At 32.8% G+C, this 23,269-nt stretch overlaps 1 protein-coding gene across 1 annotated transcript; it reads right to left on the bottom strand.

Annotated features, from left to right (window-relative positions):
* Positions 1-219: 219 nt before the first annotated feature.
* Positions 220-1,940, bottom strand: LOC129292871 (disease resistance protein RUN1-like). The gene is made up of 2 exons (XM_054930577.1): positions 1,837-1,940; positions 220-671 (listed from the first exon to the last, which is right to left on the bottom strand). The coding sequence occupies exons 1-2, from the start codon at positions 1,865-1,867 to the stop codon at positions 220-222; spliced, it is 483 nt and encodes a 160-aa protein (XP_054786552.1). The 5' UTR covers positions 1,868-1,940.
* Between the last annotated feature and the right edge of the window lie 21,329 nt (positions 1,941-23,269).

Genomic DNA, 23,269 nt, shown 5'->3' with positions numbered 1-23,269 from the left:
CCTTAATTGCAATATAATAAGTTGTTGACATGCTTTTAATCAGTATTGGGGGAGCAGTTGGTACTTGACTAGATTTTTGAATCAAATCCACACCAGAGCGGTGCTTTTTTTTGGGTTACTATTACTTGTCACAACCTTTGCTACTGCAGTACGCTGCTTGTTTGTGAACATTTATGCAGTTATGCTTTTATTTAAAAACTTATAAGCAAATACACCTAATTAGAAACCTTGTTCTGATTTCAAAGTAGAGACATACCCTTTTTCTAAGCTCCAACCAGGTATGTAAGCTACTTCAGACAAAGCCAAGTTCCAGTTCTCCAATTTTTCAGGCATTTGCATTCCTGCTCCCCACCTTGTTATTAGATGTCTTACATCTAAAGGGTTTACACCGTCGAAAATGGACAAAACCAATTTGCCCTTTGTTTTCATACGATCAAGGATCATAACAAGTTCGTCGAGTCTTGATGGAGGATATGCACAGAATTCATAAGAGAATACAATAATTGAAATCCTTGACTCTTCAATTGCTCTAACAGCTGTTGGGTCCAAATATTCACTCCATCCAATGCTTCCAACATCTTTAACAGCATTAATGTTGTTCTCATGTAAAGCATTATACACATCGTCCGAGGCATCTTCGAAACTCAGGATCAATACATAATGTCTTGGTCCTTGCACAAACAAACACAAAGCATACATCCATGTAATTTCTCAATATGCATCTTTAGACTAGCGAATGAAGTAAAATTAATGCATGGCATCTTACTAGCTAGTCAACCCGTAACATACCAATTAATGTATTTGCTATGCCAAGAATGAAAAATCTTGACTTAAACTACAATATTAGTATTGGCATTTTTAGTAACAAAAAAAAAAAGTATTGACATTTTCGTTGTATTATTGATGATGACTTTAACGGAAATTTAATACACAGCTAGCGATATAACTTAATCTTAAACTACAACTTTTGCAAGATAATAATGCGTTAAACTATAAGAGGCATAAACTTTTTTGCTCAAAATATATATATATATATATAATAGACATACACCAAGGGAACAAATATTGCAAGAGACTACTTGTGTAGATTGCTAAACAACCCACAATTTACTATTAACTACTCTCTCTATTAAAAAAATAAGGCATAATTCACCCAAAAAAAAGGTATTTTTAATCAAATCTCATCCCCAATAAACTATTTAATTGCTTTCAAACTAAGATCATCTTTGCATATTTATTCTTATTTGATATGTTGTTTCATTTAAAAATAAATGTAAAGTGATTCATTTATTAAGGGCATTTTTGAAAAAAAAGACATATTACTTACATCTTCAAACATTACAAATACTTTATATTTTTTAACATTTAACTTCTCAAAAAATATCTTATATTTTTCAATCGAGGAAGTATATAATAATTTTCATTGATTTAAATGTAAGTGCCTTGGCCTTTGATTGAAATTTTGAAATATGTAAATCCTATATTATAATTAAATTCTTTTTTTGGTCCTTAACTTATCCATATCAAGTCCATAATTAATTGAGATCCCAACTTAAAATGGACTTAAATATATCTGGGCTTTATATCAGTCCACATCTAACTCGTATTGCTAAGCTGATTCAAATTCAATCAATGGCCTTCATGATGACACATGATTCTCTCGGTTAACTCTGTGAGTTTTACTGAATTTAAATCCCAGTACGTATCATCTTTGAGCTCTTCTCTATCTTGTGGTTGTTCTACATTTCACCAATGAGGCAGTAAATCAAAGTATGTTTTAATATGGGAACGAATGTGAATAATGTTTACACAGAAGGAGGCTGGAGGGAAAAATACCTCCATGACCCATAGTGTTCCCAATTGACATTGCTGATTTTGTTAAATGTTCTAGATGAAGGTGCCAAGAAACAGCTTGAACAATTTGTGTGATAACATCATCTATGCCCCTATATTTGTTCAATTGCAAGCAGCCATTAAAAAGTGCAAAGTAAACTAGTCAAAATTTGAATGCAACATTCCTTTTCTTTTACTTAAAGGCATCCTGTGTCATTAAACCATGACATAACACATGCAACTTATGTGCTTGAAATCAATTACATGTTTTCTTTTCTTTTCTAAAATAAAATGAGTTAAGAATGTGAATTATGCAATTATATATGTTTTTGTTGAAAAAATTATACCGAACACCAAAGAAATTCTTTTTTGATTTCAAAGAAAGAAGTAAATACATACTCTTTTTCTAAGCTTCAATGATGCATGCAAGTTGCTTCAGACAAAGCCAACTTCCACCTCTGCACCTTTTCTATGTCATTCTTGAAATATTCTGCATTCTCGGCCATTGCTACTCGAAAACTTCTTGATTGATTTCTTACTTCTGAGGGGCATACATCGTAGAAAATTGAGAAAACCAATTTGCCCTTTGTCTTCATACAATCAATGATCGTGGCAAGCACATCAAGACACCATGTGTAATGAGCATAGGATTTAGAGAATACAGTAATAGAAATCCTTGACTCCTCAATTGCTTTGACCACAATTGGGAGAATACCTTCCTCCCTCTTGAATTTAATGAAAACAAATGCAGGTATTAAACCTATGAATAATAAACGTGAGAACAGAGCTCACGAAATTTAAACTAGCTAGTTAGTAACCATGGCACGTCAAGGGCTAACGGAACTGTCGTTAGCAACTAGTGTTCTATATAAAATCTCCTTCAAATTCATTTTTAAACATGCAAGAAAATCACCACTATTAAAATATCATTTTTGTTCTTGAAATCAAACTCACGTGAATAGTTCTTAGGCTTCAAAACTTGCCAGAATAAAATTTTATATCCAATGCTCAAACTTGCATTTATTGAATAATTAAAAATTACCAATCCTAGTGAAAATGATTTTTATCAATCTTGAAAGTGTATAACATAAGAGTAAAACATTTATATGCCATAATATAAATATTCTTCACCATTGTTTAATAACTTAAAAATGAAGAAATTTAATTAACAAAGTATCCACTAATCAACTTACTTGTCAATAGAATAATCTATATAAAAATATAAAATTTCAATAAGAAAAATAATTGATAATTTAGTTGGGACGCTGTCCACTTACCTGTAGCACCTTCAACCTCAAAATTCACTTCTTTCCAATCCAATCGAGCTACCTTACTTATGATTACCCTATAATATATAATGGAATCTTAATAAACTTTGCTTTTGAATCAACTAGTCTCCTTTTAAGAGAGTCCACTCAACTATAATTAATAATAAAAATAATTTTAAAGTTTTAGGAATAAAATTGATAACCTATTGAAATTAATGCCAATTCAGTGCATTTTCCTACACTTTATGTGCTAAATTAGATCAATTGTAAATATTTTGGGTTAAATATAGGAAAATGAGCGTCATTTCAAATTGACATAGAAAATAGAGTTTATTGAGAATTTTGCAAAGATGCTGACTTTGATTTTAAACTTTAAAAGATCTCATAGCTTTATTTACTATATCAGGTGATTTATGTTAGATATTTTTAAAGATATAGAGCCAAACAATGATTGAAGATGCATATGGAAGCAGAATAGTAGAAAAATGGGAGCCAAAACAAAAGATTGAAGACTCTGTGTCATGTGCCACGATACATGCACGGTGCATCGCGGCATGTGGCACAGAGATTGGAGTCCTGAAGATACATATGCGACGCAGCGCAATGACAACACGCCGCGGTGCAAATCCACATTTTGTCACATGTGCCACGGCACACTGACAACACGTCGCAGCGCATGGCCTTAATTCTGCTGCGCGTTTTAAGCTTCAGGATGAAAAAATTAGGGTAGAAAAACCATAAATGTGCCTCCAAACCTCAGACCACGACTTGGAGAAATTCTTTGAAATTTGCTCTGCTAGGATTTGGAGTTCTTGAAGGAGATTTGGCAAGGATTGAAGATTTGAAGAGATTCAAGTAGATTTTCTTCGGTTTTTCTTCTTTCTTCCCTTTTCTCTCTTTGTTTCTGATATGGATGCTATATATTGTAACATTTATGGCTCTTTTTTGAACATGAATAGCTAGTTCTCTTGTTCTAGGATTATTTCGAACCTTTGTATAGATTAATACTTGAATATTCCTCTTTTTTTGTAATTAATAATATATATGTGTTTATTTTGTCATATGTTTAATGATTTTAAGTGCTTGATCACCATTTATATTGCTTTGTTCACTTGAGTTGTGCTTGAGAGAGCTAATTTAGGTACAGAACTTGGATAAGATAGTATTGGACTTGAAATTTTACAAAGATAAATGGTTGGTTTTGTTGGTAAATTAGAGATATTTTATTAACCTTTTATAGTCACATTAAGATTGGTGCTTAAAATTTGTTCTCACTAATTATTTTCAAGAGATTGTAAAGTTTTAGTATTTTCAAATATACTTAATTTTGACTTGAGAAAGCTTCTTCAAGTGAATTAAAATCTTAGATTAACACTTATTTTTGTTGAAAATATATTAGAGAGGAATTAATTTAAGTTTTGTGAAATACAAAAGGGAAGGATAATCCTAGTTCCTCATCTCTAAAAGTCAAAGTTTCAACAAGTTTTAATTGCTTTAAAATCATTTTAATCAGATTTTTGTTACTTTCACACAAAAAAAAACATACTCTTAATTTTGCTCAACCTATCTCAAAGCTCAATAGTGAATTTTAACCCTCATTTACCTAAAATCCTCGTGAGAACGATAACTCTAGAATATTCTACACTTGTGACGACCCGTACGCTTGCGGTAACGCTTGACAGTGAACAAAAATCCACACCTAAAGGTTTCTTATTAGACTTTTTACTAAACACCTAATATGTGACACTCCAAACCATTCAATAAAACTTGCATCCTTTAATTCTCTTGCCTAACCATTTTCAAACATCCAAGTATGACTTCTAAAATGATAATAAACTTTATAAATCATCAACCATTTAACTCTCAATAATTTAAAACTCAAATAATATTCTGATAGCTTCTTAAATACACCCCTTGACAAAACCTAATTGAGATATATAAATACTAATGTCCAAGCCGTATCATCCTTCTTGAGAAACCATCACTATTATAGATACAAAATCAAACAATCTCTACAAATAGGCATTTTATCAAACATCTTTCATGCATGAATTCTCTAACCAAAGTCCTACTTCCTTTTCTGCAAATTTCATTTCCCAAATAGTATAATATTCATATTTAGAATAATTCAGCCTTCCTTCAAAATTTTAGTCCAATAAAAATCAAATTAATTACTCAAAGAAAATCAAATTTCTAATATCACGTTTCTTATGCACAGCAGAAAAATGGAGAATAATTTACAATCCTAATCCAGTCATATACACACAACAACGAGGGAGTTAATGGTCAAAGCTTCTTACCTTAAATCACCAACATCACAAAAGAGAAGAAGAGGAAGCTTATACACTGAACAAGGGAAGGAGAAGGTCCAACAGTGCTACCACACAAGAACAAAAAGAGTTTAGGTCCTCGCTAAACTCCTACTAGGTGCGAACAAACAAAAATTCCAGCAACTAAAGCAATAGATGTGAAGTTGAGCAGACTGTGATCCAAAACAAGGGAGTCATTTGGCACTGTATGCAAGGAAGGAAGGAAAATGACTTAAACCGCACTAGACCAAGCAAAAAAATCTCACGATAGAACCATAACTTGCTATGTTCACCAAGCTCATCTTGTGATTCTTGACAAGCAATATCTTTACCCATATCTTCTATCAAGTCCTGCATTATCACACAATCTTGTTTAGTCTTTATGAGGGATTTATTAATGAGCACTTTGATAGCATATTCTAGTTGGATTTCACGAAGGTATAGCAACCTATACTTAACATCATCTAATTTCTCACCATTGAAGAAACATGCTAAGTCAAGAAATTTTTTTTTTCTCAAATTCTCCTAAAGCATCATAGCTTGATTGGACGGCATCCAAAACTCTTTCATGTGGTATTGCTTTAAACTGATTCAAGGCAAAATTCCATTGATTGACTCCTTTACCACATAAATTAGAGCCAATGACTTCTAAAGCTAATGGAAAGCCACGAGATTAAAGTATTGCACAATTGGAAACCTTTATGAAGTCAGATTCCACATTCTCTTTTTTAAAGGCATGCAAACTAAGTAATTGAAGAGATTCTTCTTCATTTAATTTTCTGACTTGATAAATGTTTTCAAATTGAGCATGACTTACTAACAACTATATATTCCTTGTTGTGATGACAATTCTACTTCCCAAACCAAACCAATCACAACTCCCAGCTAGTCTTTCTAATTGTACCAATTCATCAACATCATCAAGAATCAAAAGAATTTTCTTTTGACGACTAAGCCTATGTTTTATGATTGGTATTCCTTCATGAAAATCACTTAGTTTAATATCCTTCTCCATGACTAATTTACGGGGTAATATCTCTTGAAGATGTGGCAAACCATTTGGCATTTAGGGCTCGTTTTTTATATTAGAAAGAAAGCATAAGCCTTCAAAATGATCAGCAATTGAATCATACAAGGCTCTTGCAATTGTTGATTTACCTATTCCACTAGCCCCCCAAATCCCTACCATTTTAGTTTCCTTAGTAGACCGAAGCTCTAAACATGAGATCACTTCTTTCACCCGAGGCACGAGTCCAACAGGATAACAAGCAATGTGTAAGGGATCATGATTAATCCTAGCAAAGACTTTGCTAATGATCTTTGTAATACATTCTTGTTCTTTTGCAATCCTGACCAGTTCATAAAAAGAAGTCACTTTTATTCAAATAACAAATTATGATGCTGCAGTCTGGGAAATAAAAATATTGTCGATTTTCCTTTTCCTGCTAACAGAAAAATTTTCGTTCCTCATCTCAAAGATTAAATGATAGAATTATTAAAAGTTCTAAAAACTATAATTTCAAACCAAACCCATTATTAGAAAATTTTAATTTTATCTGATAAGTTATTGGCCAAAAAAAAAATCTGATAAGTGATGAATGTACGTGTAAGTATGATTATAGACATGTGTACATGAGTATCAAAATAATTATAAATTAATAGACTTCTAATTAATTGAATATAACATCTGCACATTTGGTGACAGGGCATGCTCAATTACTGTTTCTATATTATCAAAAAAATAGACACGAAATTAAAGAATTGAACCAAACTGGCCAAGTCTTCATTACCATCTTGATCGTCTATATATGTTGTACTATATATATGATAGTAACTGTTATTGAACATGCCTGACTAATTTTTCCATTCTGTTAGATGTATGTCAAAATAGTTAAAAGAATTACAAATCAAGGGAGAGGGAGAAATGATACTTGGGTTTGAGATGACAGCCTTCATTATCAACATGGATATATTAATTGTACTATATATGATAGTAATATTGTAATTAAGCATACATAATTTTTCCATATGTATGTCTTAATTAAAATAATACCCAAAAGGCTTATAAAAAAACAATGAGAGATAAATATACTTGGGTTTAAAATGACAGCCTTTGAGTTCAGCAGCTTCGGATAAAGCCAGCCTCCATTTTCCCACCTTCTGATCCTTATTGTCTTTAAATCGTTCCTCCAATCTGGCCAATGCTTCTGCTTAGCTTCCTCTAGGACGTCGAAGCTCCGATGGATCCACATAATAAAAGACTGGATATATCAGCCAGCCTTCCTCCTTGAAGCCCTCCAGAATCTTTGCAAGTTCTTCCACGCAAAAGGTTGAGCTTGCATAGTTTTCAGAGAAAACTATGATGGATAACTACTCTAGATTCCTTTATGGCTTGGCAAAGTGTTGGGGTGATTTCTTCTCCTGCTCTGATGCCTTCATCATCAATAAAGGCATGAATTCCTCTTTCGCGCAGAGCCTCATGGAGATAGCCAATGAAACCTAGGCGAGTATCTTCACCATGAAAACTAAGAAAGACGTCATAAGTCCACTTGTAAGTGATGGAAGAAGATCCTACTTTTGTGCCATGATAATCTCATCAGACTCGCAGAGCTGAATGAAAATGGCGGAAGCACAGAGTAAAGCAAGAAGATCAAATCCCACTGGAATGAAATCTTACGGAGTTGAGCGCATGATTTTAGAGGAATGATTAGAGATCAAGAAAATGGCTGAAGCGTTGAATAAAGCAAGAAAGATCTCCCAGGACTGGAAAGAAATTACATTGGAAGGTGGGAAACGCGTAAGGAATTTGTTCCAAGGCTCCAAATTCAAAATAGACATGATCGACAGACACAGTTGACTTTTCATCTTTTTTTCATACATCAAACATTAATTAATTATATTTGCAAAAATATTGTATCCTTTATTTGGAAAAAAAAATCAAATATGCCTGGGGCATTAAAATGTAATAAATTTTTTTGATTAAATAACTAAATTACCCTTTAATAATAATTAGTATTACTAGGATAACAAGTCTGCTTATGATTTTTACAAGTAATATTAGCATAATAACAAGTCAAGTTATAGGTTTTATAACTAACATTAATAAAATAAACATAACTTTTTTGTTATTTTCATAATATTATTTGTAAAAACTGTAACTTGACTTGTAAATTAAAAAATATTACTTGTAAAAATATAACTTAACTTGTTATTTTAGTTATGTTATTTGTAAAAATTGTAACTTAACTTATCATTTCAATAATATTAATTATTATAGTTGGGAATATAGGTTAACCCATATCATATGAGTTCAGGAAAATATATGAATTTAGCTAGTCAAGTCATGCCTATCAATTTATCAAAAGACATGAGTCTACCATATTTTTCATTTTTTTCTTCATTTTTTATTTTTTCAAAAATTAATATGGGTTAAATGAACCAATTCTAATCCATCAAGGTAACTCGTATAGTTGGTTATTTGGATCAACCTAATAACTTGACCCACATTTTCAGTTCTAATTATAATTGAAGGGTATTTTGATCATTTAACTGAAAAAATTTATTTTAATTTAGACCTCCGGGCCTGCAATGAAATTTTATTAGGTGAAGTTGGATTCACTATTACAAAAAAGGGGCACATTGGACAGGTTTTTTTTTTTTTCTTATATTGGAAGATTATGAATAGTCCAATATCTCTTTGTCATATATTGCAAAAACAAATATTGAATGGTCATTGCAATTGTCTAATAATTAGGAAGAATAATAAAGAGGTTCCAATTAATTCAAATTAGATCTTAAATGTCTAACTCTAGGAATTTGCAACTTGTCTTCTAAATTTTAAGAGGGAAAATAAATTTATTTATTTTTCAATTATGTTAAAATTTGAAAAATAAGTTACAAATTCATCATAAAGAATTTGCAAAATTGAGAGATGAACCTATAAATTTTTGAAGTTTCATACTTAGGACCTAATAGTTAATTAGTTCTCTTAAAACCTATCTATCATTCTTCCAAATAATTAAGTGATAAGCCAATAATTAAGTGATATAGGACTGACAAGCTAATACACAAATTCGACGCCAATTACCAGACACATCTTTTGAATGCTTTCCCTTATGTTAACTACACAAGAAACAAGGGAATAAAGCTGAATATAGAAACAGCAAGGGAGAATTCTATGATAGTATATTTAGCGATGAGGAGGATAGTACCATACAATCTTGAAGAAGCAACGAACCATAACAAGGCAAACATTAATTGGCAAAGAAATTGGTGGGATAAAATAATAAATGACTATGAAAACTCTTAGATAATACAAAAGAAAAGGAAGATATGTCCATGAAGAACTTTAGAAACATTTGCCTCTATCTCTTTGGGATATTTATTGGCATGAGAAAGCATCTACACAAATAATATAATGGAAGCCATGATGCATGCTTCCAACAAATTTCCTGTTCCCCTCCTCATCTTTCCTTGTCTCAATTTCTTTCAACCTTCGCGCCTCCTCTCTCTATTTTTTTCCCCCCTTTTTTTTGTGTGTGTCTTTTTTCCTTTTTTTTTTTTTTGCCTCCCCCTCGTATCTTCTTTATATAGAGTCTTCCCAAGGCCGAGGACAAATCTGCCATTTATTGTCATACCCGTAAAATTCTTTATTCGATTACAAGACCATCGATGCAAAAAAGATATCCTATGAATGAAATCCCAAATTTAAGGAAAGGATGAAACCTTCCTACCACATCTTCTAGCAATTACAATAGAAATTATCATCTATTTCATTTTCTAATCCATGTCTTAGCCACCAAGACTTTGGCCATAAATTAATATTATTTATTACTATTATTATAGGAAGCTAGACAAAATATTGTGTCCATACAGTCTATATATTTAAATATAAACCATGGTTTGAAGTTTGGAGAAATACTTAAGTCAACCAAGGGCATCACGTTATTTGTGATATATCTAATTAAAATAGTCTAAGTAATCTAAATAAAATCTTGTGTAACATGTTTAAATTGATGTTATTTTTATCACATAATGCATATTTGATTTCTTACCTTTTTTCTCTTTATTATCATTAATATCAGAATCAATTTATATTTATGCCATCTAAATATCATGTTTTTATTAAACAGACCACAAATGACGTAGTGCACTTGATCTATCTAAGTATTTCTCTTGAAGTTTGTCTTTATTTGATAGTCCCATCCATATTCATATGTAATTCAAAGTGGCTTTTTAAATGTTAGGCAACGATCAAAGTCTCCTTAACTTTTTTTGATTCTTTGTCATCTATTCAAAGATCTCACGGGACAGGAAAAAAATTTTCAAGTAATAGGAAGGTGGTGTGAACTGTGAAACGTAGAAAACATCATTAAGAAATTAAAAAGTTCAAATTTTTTTGTTGTGCTTGTGGAAATACTTTTCTTTCATAGTGATTGCAAATTCATTAATGCCTGGTTTGCTTAGCTGGAATTGAAGCTGGAGAAGTGGAAGTGGAATTAAAAAAATGAGGTGTTTGGTACATTAGAACTCAATTTTTTGTGGAACTCACTTCTATCAAAACTGATGGAATTCACTTCCATGTTTTACCCCAAGGAACTGGTTTGAGTTTTTTGGAAGTGAGATTTTTTGAACCTTGTAATTAACAAATTTTGCCCTTCAAGGATATTCACCCCTCTTCTTCCCTGTCGCCTCCCTCGCTGTCGTAACCCCTTGCCTCCCTACCGCCACATCCTCCTCCACCTCCTTTGATCTCAGCTTCCACCTCCACCTTTTTCAATCTCAGCTTCCTCCCCCAGTGTTCATGACTGAACAAAACATCGTTCGCCCAATCGATTAGAAGCCCTCAATCTTAAGAAAGAAAAGCTCAGCCACTTTCGATTCTACCGGAACGACATCATCAACGGCCTTAATTCCACATCCGTTCCCGTCATTCCTCCGTCGATAATTTCCTTTTTGGAAATTTCATTCTCAGCAGTTCCTTCCTTATTCTTTGTGTTGTTGATTGCTTTTGATGCAGGGTTTTGATTATCTATGATTGTATTTATTATTTTTAATTTTCAATTTTGATTATTTCTGTCTGGATTATTGTTTTCAATTTTGGGCTTTGATCCTTGATTGATTGTTCTTGTCGTCATGCCCACTGGTTCGTTGTTGATTCAAATGTAAATGCCCACTCGTTCTTGGTTTTAGTTCATCTTGAAATGAACCACCGTTGGTTCATGTTGACGTTGTCGAGTGGAAGCCTGGGCTGGAAGGGAAGAATTGTCAAAGAAATATTGCCTTCAAATTTTAGGCTTGATGGTGTCTCATTTCCAAAACTAGAAACAGGGGAGAAAATACTTTGTTGAATGCTTTACTAGTGATTTTATTTTCGGCTCTTTGTTGTTTGACGGTGAATGCCTTCACAGTGGCTCTTTCAATCTTTGCACGGGATGGATAGATGTTGAATGCTTTTTCAGTTTTTTGGTTGGTTTTTGTTGTCCTTCGATTTTTGGGTTTGATGGTGGTTAAAGATTGTCGTAAAGGATTCTGATGGTGGAAGATACTTTGTTCTTGGAGGGCATTTTGGTATTTTTATATTATACATATATATTTTAATAAAAAATTATACCCTACTTCCGTGTGCACCAAACATGTTTTAAGATCCTCTTTCTTTCTCACTTCTACTTCCTTTTTCACTTCCACTCCCATTAAAAACTTTTCCATACTGAGGCATAAACTTTATTCGGTCCCATTCATTCATAGTGTTTTTCTGTCCTGCCTTTGTTTTGTTTTTTTACCGAGAATTTCGTGTTTTTTTTTTTAACTAGCTGATGATTTAATAAGTTAAGTTTGAGGGATGCACGGGCCACGGAGCTTCCTCATATTTACCTTCTTTTCAAAAAAAAAAAAAACATCTGCTAAATAATTGAAAAAGAAAAAACACGAAGAAGGTGGGAAAATTATATTACAAATATAAATGAAATAGTGAGATTCAATTTAAAGACCATAGTCCTACTCCGTAATTAAATTTTTTCCGTATGACTAAAATACCCCTCATGTCACTACTATTATTAGTGAGAACATTGGAATTGAGTTGAAAATTTCTTAATATCTGGTTGAGAAATAAGTCTAACTGAATAGAAAGTGCTCCTACATTAATCAGATGGGTATTTTAGTCAAACGATCTTTTTTTTTTTAAATTGCACGAAAGGGCCATCGTCCTTAAATTTAATTTTATTATTTTGTGGTTTTGAATTTTAATTATAAACGTATCATGTGTCATTTTCTTATCTTATTTATAAATCATTTTTAACTACCTTACCAAAATTAACTAAATATAGTTACATTATTATATTCAAGACCGCAAATTTTTACAGGTACTTGTGCTCCATAGAAGTCATATTTTTAGAAAGAACTCATTCTACTTTTGAAAGAGTAGTGCTAGTGTGTATTTAATAATAAATACTAGAACTACTATTTAAAAAAAATTTAAAGTGAGAATATTTAAGCACACTGTAACGTTCTTATAAGCTCAAATGCAAACACAGTGGGGCAGAACAAGTAATCTCATAAATAGCAAACAATACATAATTAAATTTTAATTAAATTAATATATTGGTCTGAGTTTATCATCCCTCCACATCATATAATTTATTCTTAATTTTATCGCAGCTGATTTATATTTTGCATTTTGATATTTTTTATTTTAAAAAATTAATGTATATAACTTAAAATATATTAATTGTATTACGATTTATTTGGCCATGATTGAACCATATCCTATTATTCAACGGTGAACTAAAATTTGAACCTATTTAATGAGATAAACTTCATCCAATTTAATTTACATGGATCGCTTAACCTTTGATGGGCTCTACAGTTCAACATCTAACCCGTATAGTGAAACGAATTAAAATTCAATTAGTGCCAGGCAATAAGAAATGCCAACAAGAATATATAACATAACGCACGAAAATATGGAAAGAAAGAAAAACTATTTCCATTCCATGTTATAAGAAAAACATTACCTACTTTAGACGCGTCAAAAAGTTAAAATTCGTTAATATCTGAAAATTAATTCCCTTTTTTTTTTTTATTCATGGAGCGTGCTCATCATCATTTCCATCTTTTCATTGGAGCAAATGTTTCGATTCATAAATTAGGGGCATTTTATGGAAAAAAAAATATAATTACTCCGGAAATTGTGTAAAATGCCTTTAAAATTAACTCATGACTTTCTCTTATAATTAAGGTTGGAGGGAGGGAGTACCTTGATAATTAACTCGTGATGCTCTCTATGAATCCTGTAGATTTCATTGAATTTGAATCCTATAGGTACATACATACATATGTATGTATCTATGTATGTATCATATTGAAGCTCTTTCCTGTCTTGTGGTTCTACATTTTACAATTGGGATAGTAAAGCACGATATATATGTAACATCCTAAAAATTTTAAGACTCAAATTTATTTAAAAAAATAAATAAAAATAAAATAAAATATCTATAATTAAATTAAAATTTAGAATAATTTGATAGAGACCCAGAGTTTGAATTTTACTAAGCAAAAGTTTGGTTTTATTTGATTTTTAACTATGGAAAAAATTACCAAAGTTGACTCGGGCTTTTGTGCAATAATAAAAAATATTGAGTCCTTTCTTGTAATTTTCCCCAAAATTTTTGACCAGCATTTTAAAGAGCAAACAGATGCAGAAAACGCAGAAAATGAACAAGGGAAGGAAACGCACAAACGAGAGAGTGAGAGAGAGAGAGAGGAAGAAGAAAGGAGAAAGATAGGGAGTTAGGCTCGGATCTAGGAGTCTTTGCGATCGTTGCGAGCTCGGCTACACGATAGGTAAACTCACTACTTCAATCCTCTTCTCTTTCTCTTGATTTTCTTCAATTTTTGGAAGAGGAAATTTTTGGATTTTGATCCCAAAGGCTTTATTCTTGTAAGCTTTTATTTCTTTGGATCCTAGGGAACATGTTTTGAGTTTCTATATAGTGATCTAATATTTTGAGTGGATAATTGGATGAAAAGAGGTGTTTTGGACACAAAATAAATCCTGAGAAATTGGGTTTTTGCTCTTCAATGGTTTAAGCTTATTGATTTAGTTATAATTTTGCTATTTGAGCCCAATAAGATTTAAATTAAGGTTTGGTTTTCATTATAAGGGCTAATGGTGAAAGTTGGTGACACTAAGTGAAGGTTTTTAATTGATAAAAAATTATATAAATTAGAAATTAGCCTAATGATGGCTAATAAATGGTTTTGGTGGTTAAGTGATACTATGTGAATGGTTGGTTAAATATATGGACCATTAGGGTGGATTATGACTCATTGACCCAAGTTGTGTGGTATGAGTTATAGTCTTCATTGATGCTATTTATCATGATAAGTGATGTGGATCACTTATATGTTGTAGAAAATTATTGGTGGAACTTATTGAGAAGTAAGGAACAAGCCGAGCCCTATTTTGTACAAGGGGAACCCTTTTGGTACCAAAAGGTTGAGGTAACAGGGGAATTTATATTTTTTATTACTTTGTTTTAGCTATTTTTGAATAAATATTACTAGTTATCATGCATTACATGTTCTAAAAGATTAAATGTGCTTTATAAGGGGTTATGGGTTACTACTTTGATTATAGTGCAAATATATTTTCTAATTGTTTGATAACAATGTTTTTATGGAAATGAGATTTATAAATATTATACTACTTTAGAGTGTTGAATAGTAAATACTCAGGAAAGGTAGACAAGAGTAAAAGGCATGATCTCGGTGGGAGTTCACCAATGAGAAGGTGTGGATTTTTGATATTCTATGGCACACTGTCAGTACTCAGTGTTGTTTTACGTATTGTGGGCTCAGTGCACTAAAGTGGTTAGTGTATTGAGTGTTCGACACCTCTCAGTGGGGGAGGGAATCCGACATATGAAGTGTGAGGTTGAGTGCCTAGGCCAAGGTAGCCCTCACATGGAGAGTAAGTCGGGCTGGCTCTGGGAGGGAGTTAGCTTTGACTGCTCAGGATTCACGTCGAAGGGGCATAGGAGGTTCGGTGGATTAGATCATGCCTTAGATTATGTTTTGTGCCTGTGGAGGTACAAGTAGGTATAAGGTTTACCTGTAAGTTAAAGAGTGCCAGGGGGCATTCTGTTGGTCATAAAAGGCCATACCGGCCTAGGTCATGCATTCATACATTTTAAATGGCTAAATTATATACTATGTTGAATTTATCATTCGTTTATTTGATTATGGCTTACTTTATAATAATCAATGTAGATTTCATTGTTAGTGAGACTGTGGTTGTCTCACCCCTTTCTTTTCAATATTTTAGGTCCAGGCAAAGGATCCAGTGGTGAACGGGGAAAGGAGCAAAGCTAGGGGTTTGCTTGTGATTTGTAAAGAACTGTAACCCCTTTCTTTTGAGCAAATATATTGTAATGTATTTAAGATTAGGGTGCCAGTAGGATGTGATTATGTGTGTGTGAGTGAATATGTGTGGATTGTGTGCTTGTGTATGAATTTTTGTCTGTTTACAGACTTGTGGCTAGGAAACTTGGTTATGGTGTGTGGTTTTGATGGATTTACTAAGTAGACCAAGTTTCTATTACAAGCAGATCTTTATTTTGATATATATGTGATTTTATAAGCAAATGTAAAGTGGTTACATTGCAAATGGTGTGCTATGGGCAAACATACAGCTTGGATAGAGAGTGGGTGCGTAGGCCCCACAAGGAGCTCTGAGCCAAGTGAAAATGTTTAGCATATGTATTTATATAAATACATGGTATTTAGATTGATTTGTGACCACTCTTGTATGATTTGTGCATTTTGGGGGTTTAGGGTCCATTTTGGGAAATGGCACCCGGGTGGTCAAATTTTGATGTATGGGATTTTTCCATTATTTGAATGTTCTATCAAGTGTTTTTAATCTTATTTGACGTGTCCAAAGTGTTCCCACAGGTTTGTGACCATTAGGATGAGATTTGGACAATTTTAAAAATGGTTTTTACCAAAAAGCTGCACTTTTGCATCCGGGTGTCCAAATCTTAATCCGACCGTTGGATTTCTCTAAAATTTGGGTCACAAGTAAAACATTTTATAAGCTTCGTGTGGGCTTTAGAATCACATCGATCAGATATCGGACGGAAAAACGACGCACTCCGGAATTTGGTCTGGAGATGCTGTCATGACAGCATTAAATTGCTGTCATGACAGCTACAGTAGTTATATTGTAACCTACACAAAATTCAATCCGTCCGTTGGATCTTTTCAAAATTTGGTATGCTAATAGTATTCTTAAAAAGTGACATGTGAGCTTTGAAATCACTCCGATCAGAGGTCGGATGATGAAATGGTGCACTCCGGAAGTTGGTCCGGAAGTGCTGTCATGACAGCTTTTCATGCTGTCATGACAACAAAATTGACTAAATTTGTAACATGTCCAATTTTTAATCTGACCGTTGGATCTTTTTGAAATTTAGTACACTTATAGTACCCTTTGAATGTGACTTGTGAGCTTTAAAATTTCTTCGATCGGAGATCGGAAGGCGGAACGGTGCCTCCCAGAAGTTGAACCGGGAGAGCTGTCATGACAGCAATTTAATGCTGTCATGACAGCATATTTTTACTCTTCTTTTGTCTAACTTGCTTCCGTGCGCTATAGGTAGAACCTATAATTTTTTTTAAGGTTTTAAATGTTTCCTTTGCAATCATATAGTTGCTTAGTGATTTAAATGGTTTGTTTCCTAAGTTGGTTTTAGGATTAACTCCTTAACCACACTTAGTTTATTTGACTTGTGTGATTTTTGGATAACACTCGGGGCAAGTGTTACAATATATGTCTTGATATAAACTTGAGGCTAGTGATGAAATTGGGGAACCATATATGAAGCCATAATCTATTGTCCATTTTTGAAATATGTACTAGGGTTTGTGAAGCCATAGTTATTAAAAAAAATTATGAAATTGCGATTTTAATACAGAATCTCTAACCCAAATTTCAATTGTTTTATATCTAAATAACTCATGGCGATGCTCTCGCGTTGCCACTCCCTCCATAGGGTAGAGGACCCGTTAGGGTTCTTTTGAAACTATTAAGGCTTTTCTCTCCTTAGGAGAGTCTCTCTAGTAGCGAGAGCCTCCTTTGCTCTTGGTGGTAGTGAGCTCTAAAGCTCTTCTTCATGGCGGCATTTGCAAAGTCATGTGAAAGAAGGTGTGCATGGGTTGGTTGTGTGGATGCGTTGAACCATGGTGGAGGATTTGGGGGTGAAGGCGGGTTCGATTACTTCGGCATCAATGGCAGCGTTGGTGAGGTTGGTTCTGTGGTTGTTCTCCTAGCGATAATCGAAGCTTTAAAGATTACGTGATTGAATATTGGAATGAAGAAGATGAAGAATCTGACAAGGCCAAAATTTAAGGTCAAGGAATAGCAAAACTAGGATCGATCAGTGGCCATGGTGGTTTGCCTTTGGATTGGTTTTTTGTTTACATAAGCGGTGTGAATGATTTGTGTTATGCCTCAAAAATAGAAGATGACCGGCACAGGTGCAAATTACATCATGCATTCCTATAAACCTCAAAATGAAAATTCATTCCATTTTCTAAAAAGAAACAATCTGATCATATAGAAATTCTAACACTTTTAATATTAATTATCGTAACAAGACTTCAATATTTTTGTAAAAATTTTAGTAAAACCTTTCCTGTAAATAGGATCTCCCGAAAATTCTATAACAAATTTTTTTTTCACAAAATACAGTATCAATCAGGAGCTTAGCTCCTTCTAGCCAACAACAATATATATAGATCAAAATAAAATTCTAATAACAATCTATGTAAAGCACTAATCTTTCTTTTAAATAAAAATATATACGACTTATATATTTACATCAAAAGTAACAGTACCAACTAAAATTTTCACCCAATATAGCTTTATTGCCCTTCAAGTTGATAGTGGAATCAGCGTCAGCTAACAAATCTAAGACCAAAATAAGTTTTTTCAGTGAATAACATTCCCAAAGTAAAATTTTAAAAATTTAAATTAACAAACTCTAATAATGGTGTAAATTAATTAAAAATAATTCAACAAAATAAATTTGTAAGTCTGTAAGTCCTAACCATAATCGTAAAATCAGAGTACATTGGAAGCAATTTATTTTATCATGCTTAAAGAAAAAAATTATTCACACATAAATATTCACACATAAATCAGAGTGATATAATTGCTAGCCAAATCATGTAAATTTCAAGAACACATATTAGTCAACATTTAAAATTTTTGAGAACTCAATAGAATAGATAACAAACATGGACATATAGTCTATAAGGATAAATAACCAAACGCGGCTTATGCCACGAAAACAAACATAGACACACAGTCCACGAGAGTAAATAATCAAACGTAGTTGAAGCTACAAAAACAAACGTAGACATACAATTCACAAGGGTAATACTAACCAAACAAGGCTTAAGCCATGGAATCAAATGCAGGTTCAAAGCCTACGAATATCAAATGTGAGAACAAAGCCCATGAGACAAACTAGCTAGTTATTAACCACAGCCTGCCACAGGTTAACAGAACTATCGTTAGCAGCAGTGTTTTGTTAGAGTCCTCTAAAATGACGTTTCAAACATGCGAGAAAATAATCACTTATGAAATACTATTTATATTTTTAATATCTAACTCGCATGAATCATTTCAACTTCTAATATAATACTTGTCGAAAATACTACGTCATAAAAATTGTTCAAGCTTGCGTTAATTGAATAGCCAGACATTTTCAGAGTTTAATAAACAAAATAATTTCATAACTCTTTGAAATATATTTCTTGAGAAAATAAATACACATATCATTATTGAATTATCCATCATCAATGTTCCATAATTTTCAAAACTAATGTAATTTATAAGAGTAAAATGTTTCAATAACATTCTATTACAGTAAAATAAATTAAAGAGAATGCTATTCACTTACTTGTTGCAGTTTCAAAATTCCAAAATATTCTTTCTTCAGTTTCTATCAAGATCCTCTTCTTCCACACGTCCTATAAAGACATAAATAAATACAATTTTTAATAAGTTTTTAATGTATTACACAATTTCAACCAATCCTCATCATTTAAAATTTCAAAATCAAACTTCATGCTTTAGAGTTGGTTCAAGTATTATCATTCATATTACTAATTTCTTCCAATTTATTTTAGTCACGCCCCTCTATTTACTTGAAGTAGAATTCCACTTTTAATTTTCACCAAATACCTTAGGTATATTATTTCTAACTATTCAATTTAAAATATCCAACAATTTACCATCATCCATGTAAATGCCAAAAATTTTAAATAGTTACATAAAATTTCATGGTTACATTTTTTTAAATCTGAAAAGGTCCGTAGGGATGTCGCTTTCGAAGCCAAGTGGGCAAGCCCCAGGAAGAAAAGTCCCAGCAGCCCAATCCGGAGACTGACGCTCAGGTTCCGTAGAGCGTTTCATTGAAGCCTTGCTGTCCTTGTAGTTGTTCTATTCGAGTTGAGTTCAGAAGTGAATTAGGGAAATCAATCGGGGGCAAACGTCTACGAAAAGATCGCTTGGATTTAAGAAAGAGTCGCTTAGATTTATCCATAGTTTGTTTATTCCTTATCCCGAGAATCCTATTTTGTAAGAAATAGGATTTGCTTTGTTTCTATTTTTTATTCTTATATTTTGAATTTTAATAAAAAAGAAAAAAATGAAATAAAATTGAAAATTCATTTATTAGTATTAGAAAATTCAGAATAGAATTCTAATATCTAATAATAGAATATATTAATAATAATATTAACTTAATTTTTATTAATTTAATTCACAAAACAAAAAGAAAAAATACAATTATCTTAAAGAACAAAATGTTTGTTATGCTTAATATCTTTAGTTTGGTCTGTATTTGTATTAATTCTGCTCTTTATTCAAGTAGTTTTTCTTCGCGAAATTACCTGAAGCCTATGCTTAAAGATCATTCGCACCTTCTTCAGTGTAAAGCTTAGTGAAAAAATCCGTAGCCATATTCTTAATCACGTCCTCTTCATAAATCCATTCATCGCACTCGTCTCTAATATCACCAATTAGGCCCTTGGCCACTGGAGCCAGATTCTCCTTCTCTCCCTTCGCCACCGTAGCCGTAGCGATCTCTTTGTTCTTCTCATTTTCCTTCCATCACCAGTGTTGGTAACATCTATCTTCTTACCCTCTGCTACACGTGTGTCAGATTCCTTGTATATGCTAAGGCTGTTTTCCGTCGGCAATAAATTGGGGGAGTTCGATTTCTGTAGAGAACAAATCAAGACAAAACCCCTTTTTTTATATACAATAAGGTTTGGATATTGATATAATTCATCTAATTCTTCTTTGTAGTACAATACTTTCTTTGTAGTACAATACTTTAGTAGATTTCGCTTCATTTATCATATTTCTCATTTAGTTAGTTTGAATTTAGGTTACCGCCGAAGAATGGGAATGCTAGACTCTACCAAGTAAAGCAACTCCAACTGTCACTGCAACTGGCTCGCAAACTATTCTGCTTAGGGCTACAACCACAACCTATGCTATGGAAACTCCTAATGTCAGGTCCAACTTCGACTGTGGAGGATTACCCTATCACTGAAACGAAACAGGCTTTCTATAGGAACTTTCCTAAGGAGGGGATAACTTTCTAAAATTTTGTAACTGGATTGCGTAAGGAACTTGACTGCGAAAATCTCCTAGGCTTTAGGATTATACAGGGAAGAGCCACTCCCTAAAAAGATACACACGGCGGATTAGTGCTTTACACCTGTGTAAGCCAGAGAACCAGAAAAGAATCCCAAGCACTCCACTCCACTCAAGCACCTGGTAAGAAAAGAAGGACGGATACTGGCCTCTTAAGAGGTCAAGATAGGGGCTTCATTCTTTTTGGACTTATTCCTAGATTAGACATAGAAAGCAAAGACTAAAAGAACTAACATTGACAATAGAAAGTTGACTAAGACCATCCTCTTCAGCTGAGTAGCCTATCGGATCAAATCCTCTGTTCACTTTAGGATTGAGACTGCGATCTCCGACGGAACCTCCTGAGTTGGTTGCCTAATATTACCAATCGATTTCTAAGACCGGGCTTTTGCTTTCTTTTCACTAAGGCCTCCTAGCTTAAGTAAAGAGTGATCGAAACATCTCCTTCAATACCTAGAATGTATCTCATTCAAATTTCACACTTCACTTTGATATATGTTTATCCTATTACTAATCGAAGGATGAGAATATTAAAAAAAAGAAAACAAGGAATTTTTTATTGGATCAGACATCCATTTTAATCCATTTTTGAATTTGGTATGGATAAAAAGATCTTCCTATGTTATACTATTCAATTCTTGACGATGAATCGATTTGATAGTTCAGATATTGTTATTCATGATATTGATCCGATTCAAAGGAGGGAGAGATCAAGAGGTTGTCACCGAACCGAATAGGAAGAGAAGATGATATTTTTGTTTGAACTAGGAAGAAGGAAAACAGAGCATCGCTCACGAGAAGAACCTGAATTCAGTGCCCAATTCGATTCGCGATTAACTCCAGCGACCTGATTCTTTCCATCAATCCACGACTCGAATGTGCACAGCAAAGGTTATAGAGCAACAACAAGAAAAACAAACAGAGGCAGGGAGCATGACGAAAGACCTGAACGTATCAGAGCAGTGACAAGCCTCCGCTTCTACTACTGCTGAGCCCAGAATGGAGGAGAGGACAGATGACGGACAAGCGATTTCTTTGATTCTGAACCTTGAAGCTTCAGAGACAAAATTCTAGGTCCCTCTTCAGCACTGTACACGTGTATTAGAAAGGAGAGAAGGGAACTAATAATCAGATGGAAAGAGAGAGAGGCAGTTTTAGTATTTGGAGGAGCTGAAACCAAAATAAAATCCCATGTTAGCATCATGGGAATCGAACTTGGGATCTTAGTAATGGATATCATTACACACTTCCACTCTACCAACACTTCATATTGTTATAATTATTAAACATAAATAACATATACTCTAAACAACTTACTTAATATATATATATATATATTATATCTATAATTATTATTTTTATTATTTTTTCAGAGTTATTTACAAATTTCGATGGTGCCCCCTAGTACAACGATGGGGATGAATGCCAAATTTGTGCCATCGAAGATGTGTTCAGTGGCTACATTGATGAGAGTTCCTAAGATGCAAGATTGTCAAGATAAGTTTAATCTCGTTCTTGATGCCATCAACAGCAAGAATATCAATTGGATTTAGCAAAAGTGGCTAATTCATTTGCACACGGTGTGAATTAAGATTCAAATTTCTATTATGAGATATCCTTACATTTAAAAAATGTCTCAAACAGACTGCCTTCAATAAGAGAATACCTATAAATAATAATAAAAAATTAAAAGTAATATACAAGCATAAGAAACCTCAATGACTACACTTAACTATAATGGGTGCCAGAAAGAGAGAGGATGAAAATGTACCTCGACAATGCTCGGCGTATGTTGTTATCAATTGACGATTTTATTTAATGTTGAGATCGCATGTGACGAAAAAGTTCTTCAATGCGTGGGGCAATATATTAAGACATGAATTGTAATGACCCAAAGTTCTAAATATAAATTTATAATTTATAATAAGGTATTTGAAATATATTTTATAAATTTTAATAATTTTGGGTAAAATATAACAAGAAAGTTGTGGTGGTTTAATGAAAATTCTTTTGATGTCTACTCTCTAGTGTTGGATTTAAATTTTTAAGGAAAAATGGATGTATTAAATAATAATAATAACAAAAATATAAAATTTATGTTAAGGTATGTTAATTATATTTTTATA

The sequence above is a fragment of the Prosopis cineraria genome, unplaced genomic scaffold (assembly GCF_029017545.1).
Source record: "Prosopis cineraria cultivar Desert tree isolate PC_DT_omini unplaced genomic scaffold, ASM2901754v1 PC1, whole genome shotgun sequence".
In the NCBI taxonomy this organism is placed as follows: domain Eukaryota; kingdom Viridiplantae; phylum Streptophyta; class Magnoliopsida; order Fabales; family Fabaceae; genus Prosopis; species Prosopis cineraria.
This window is presented reverse-complemented; position numbering and strand designations above follow the sequence as displayed.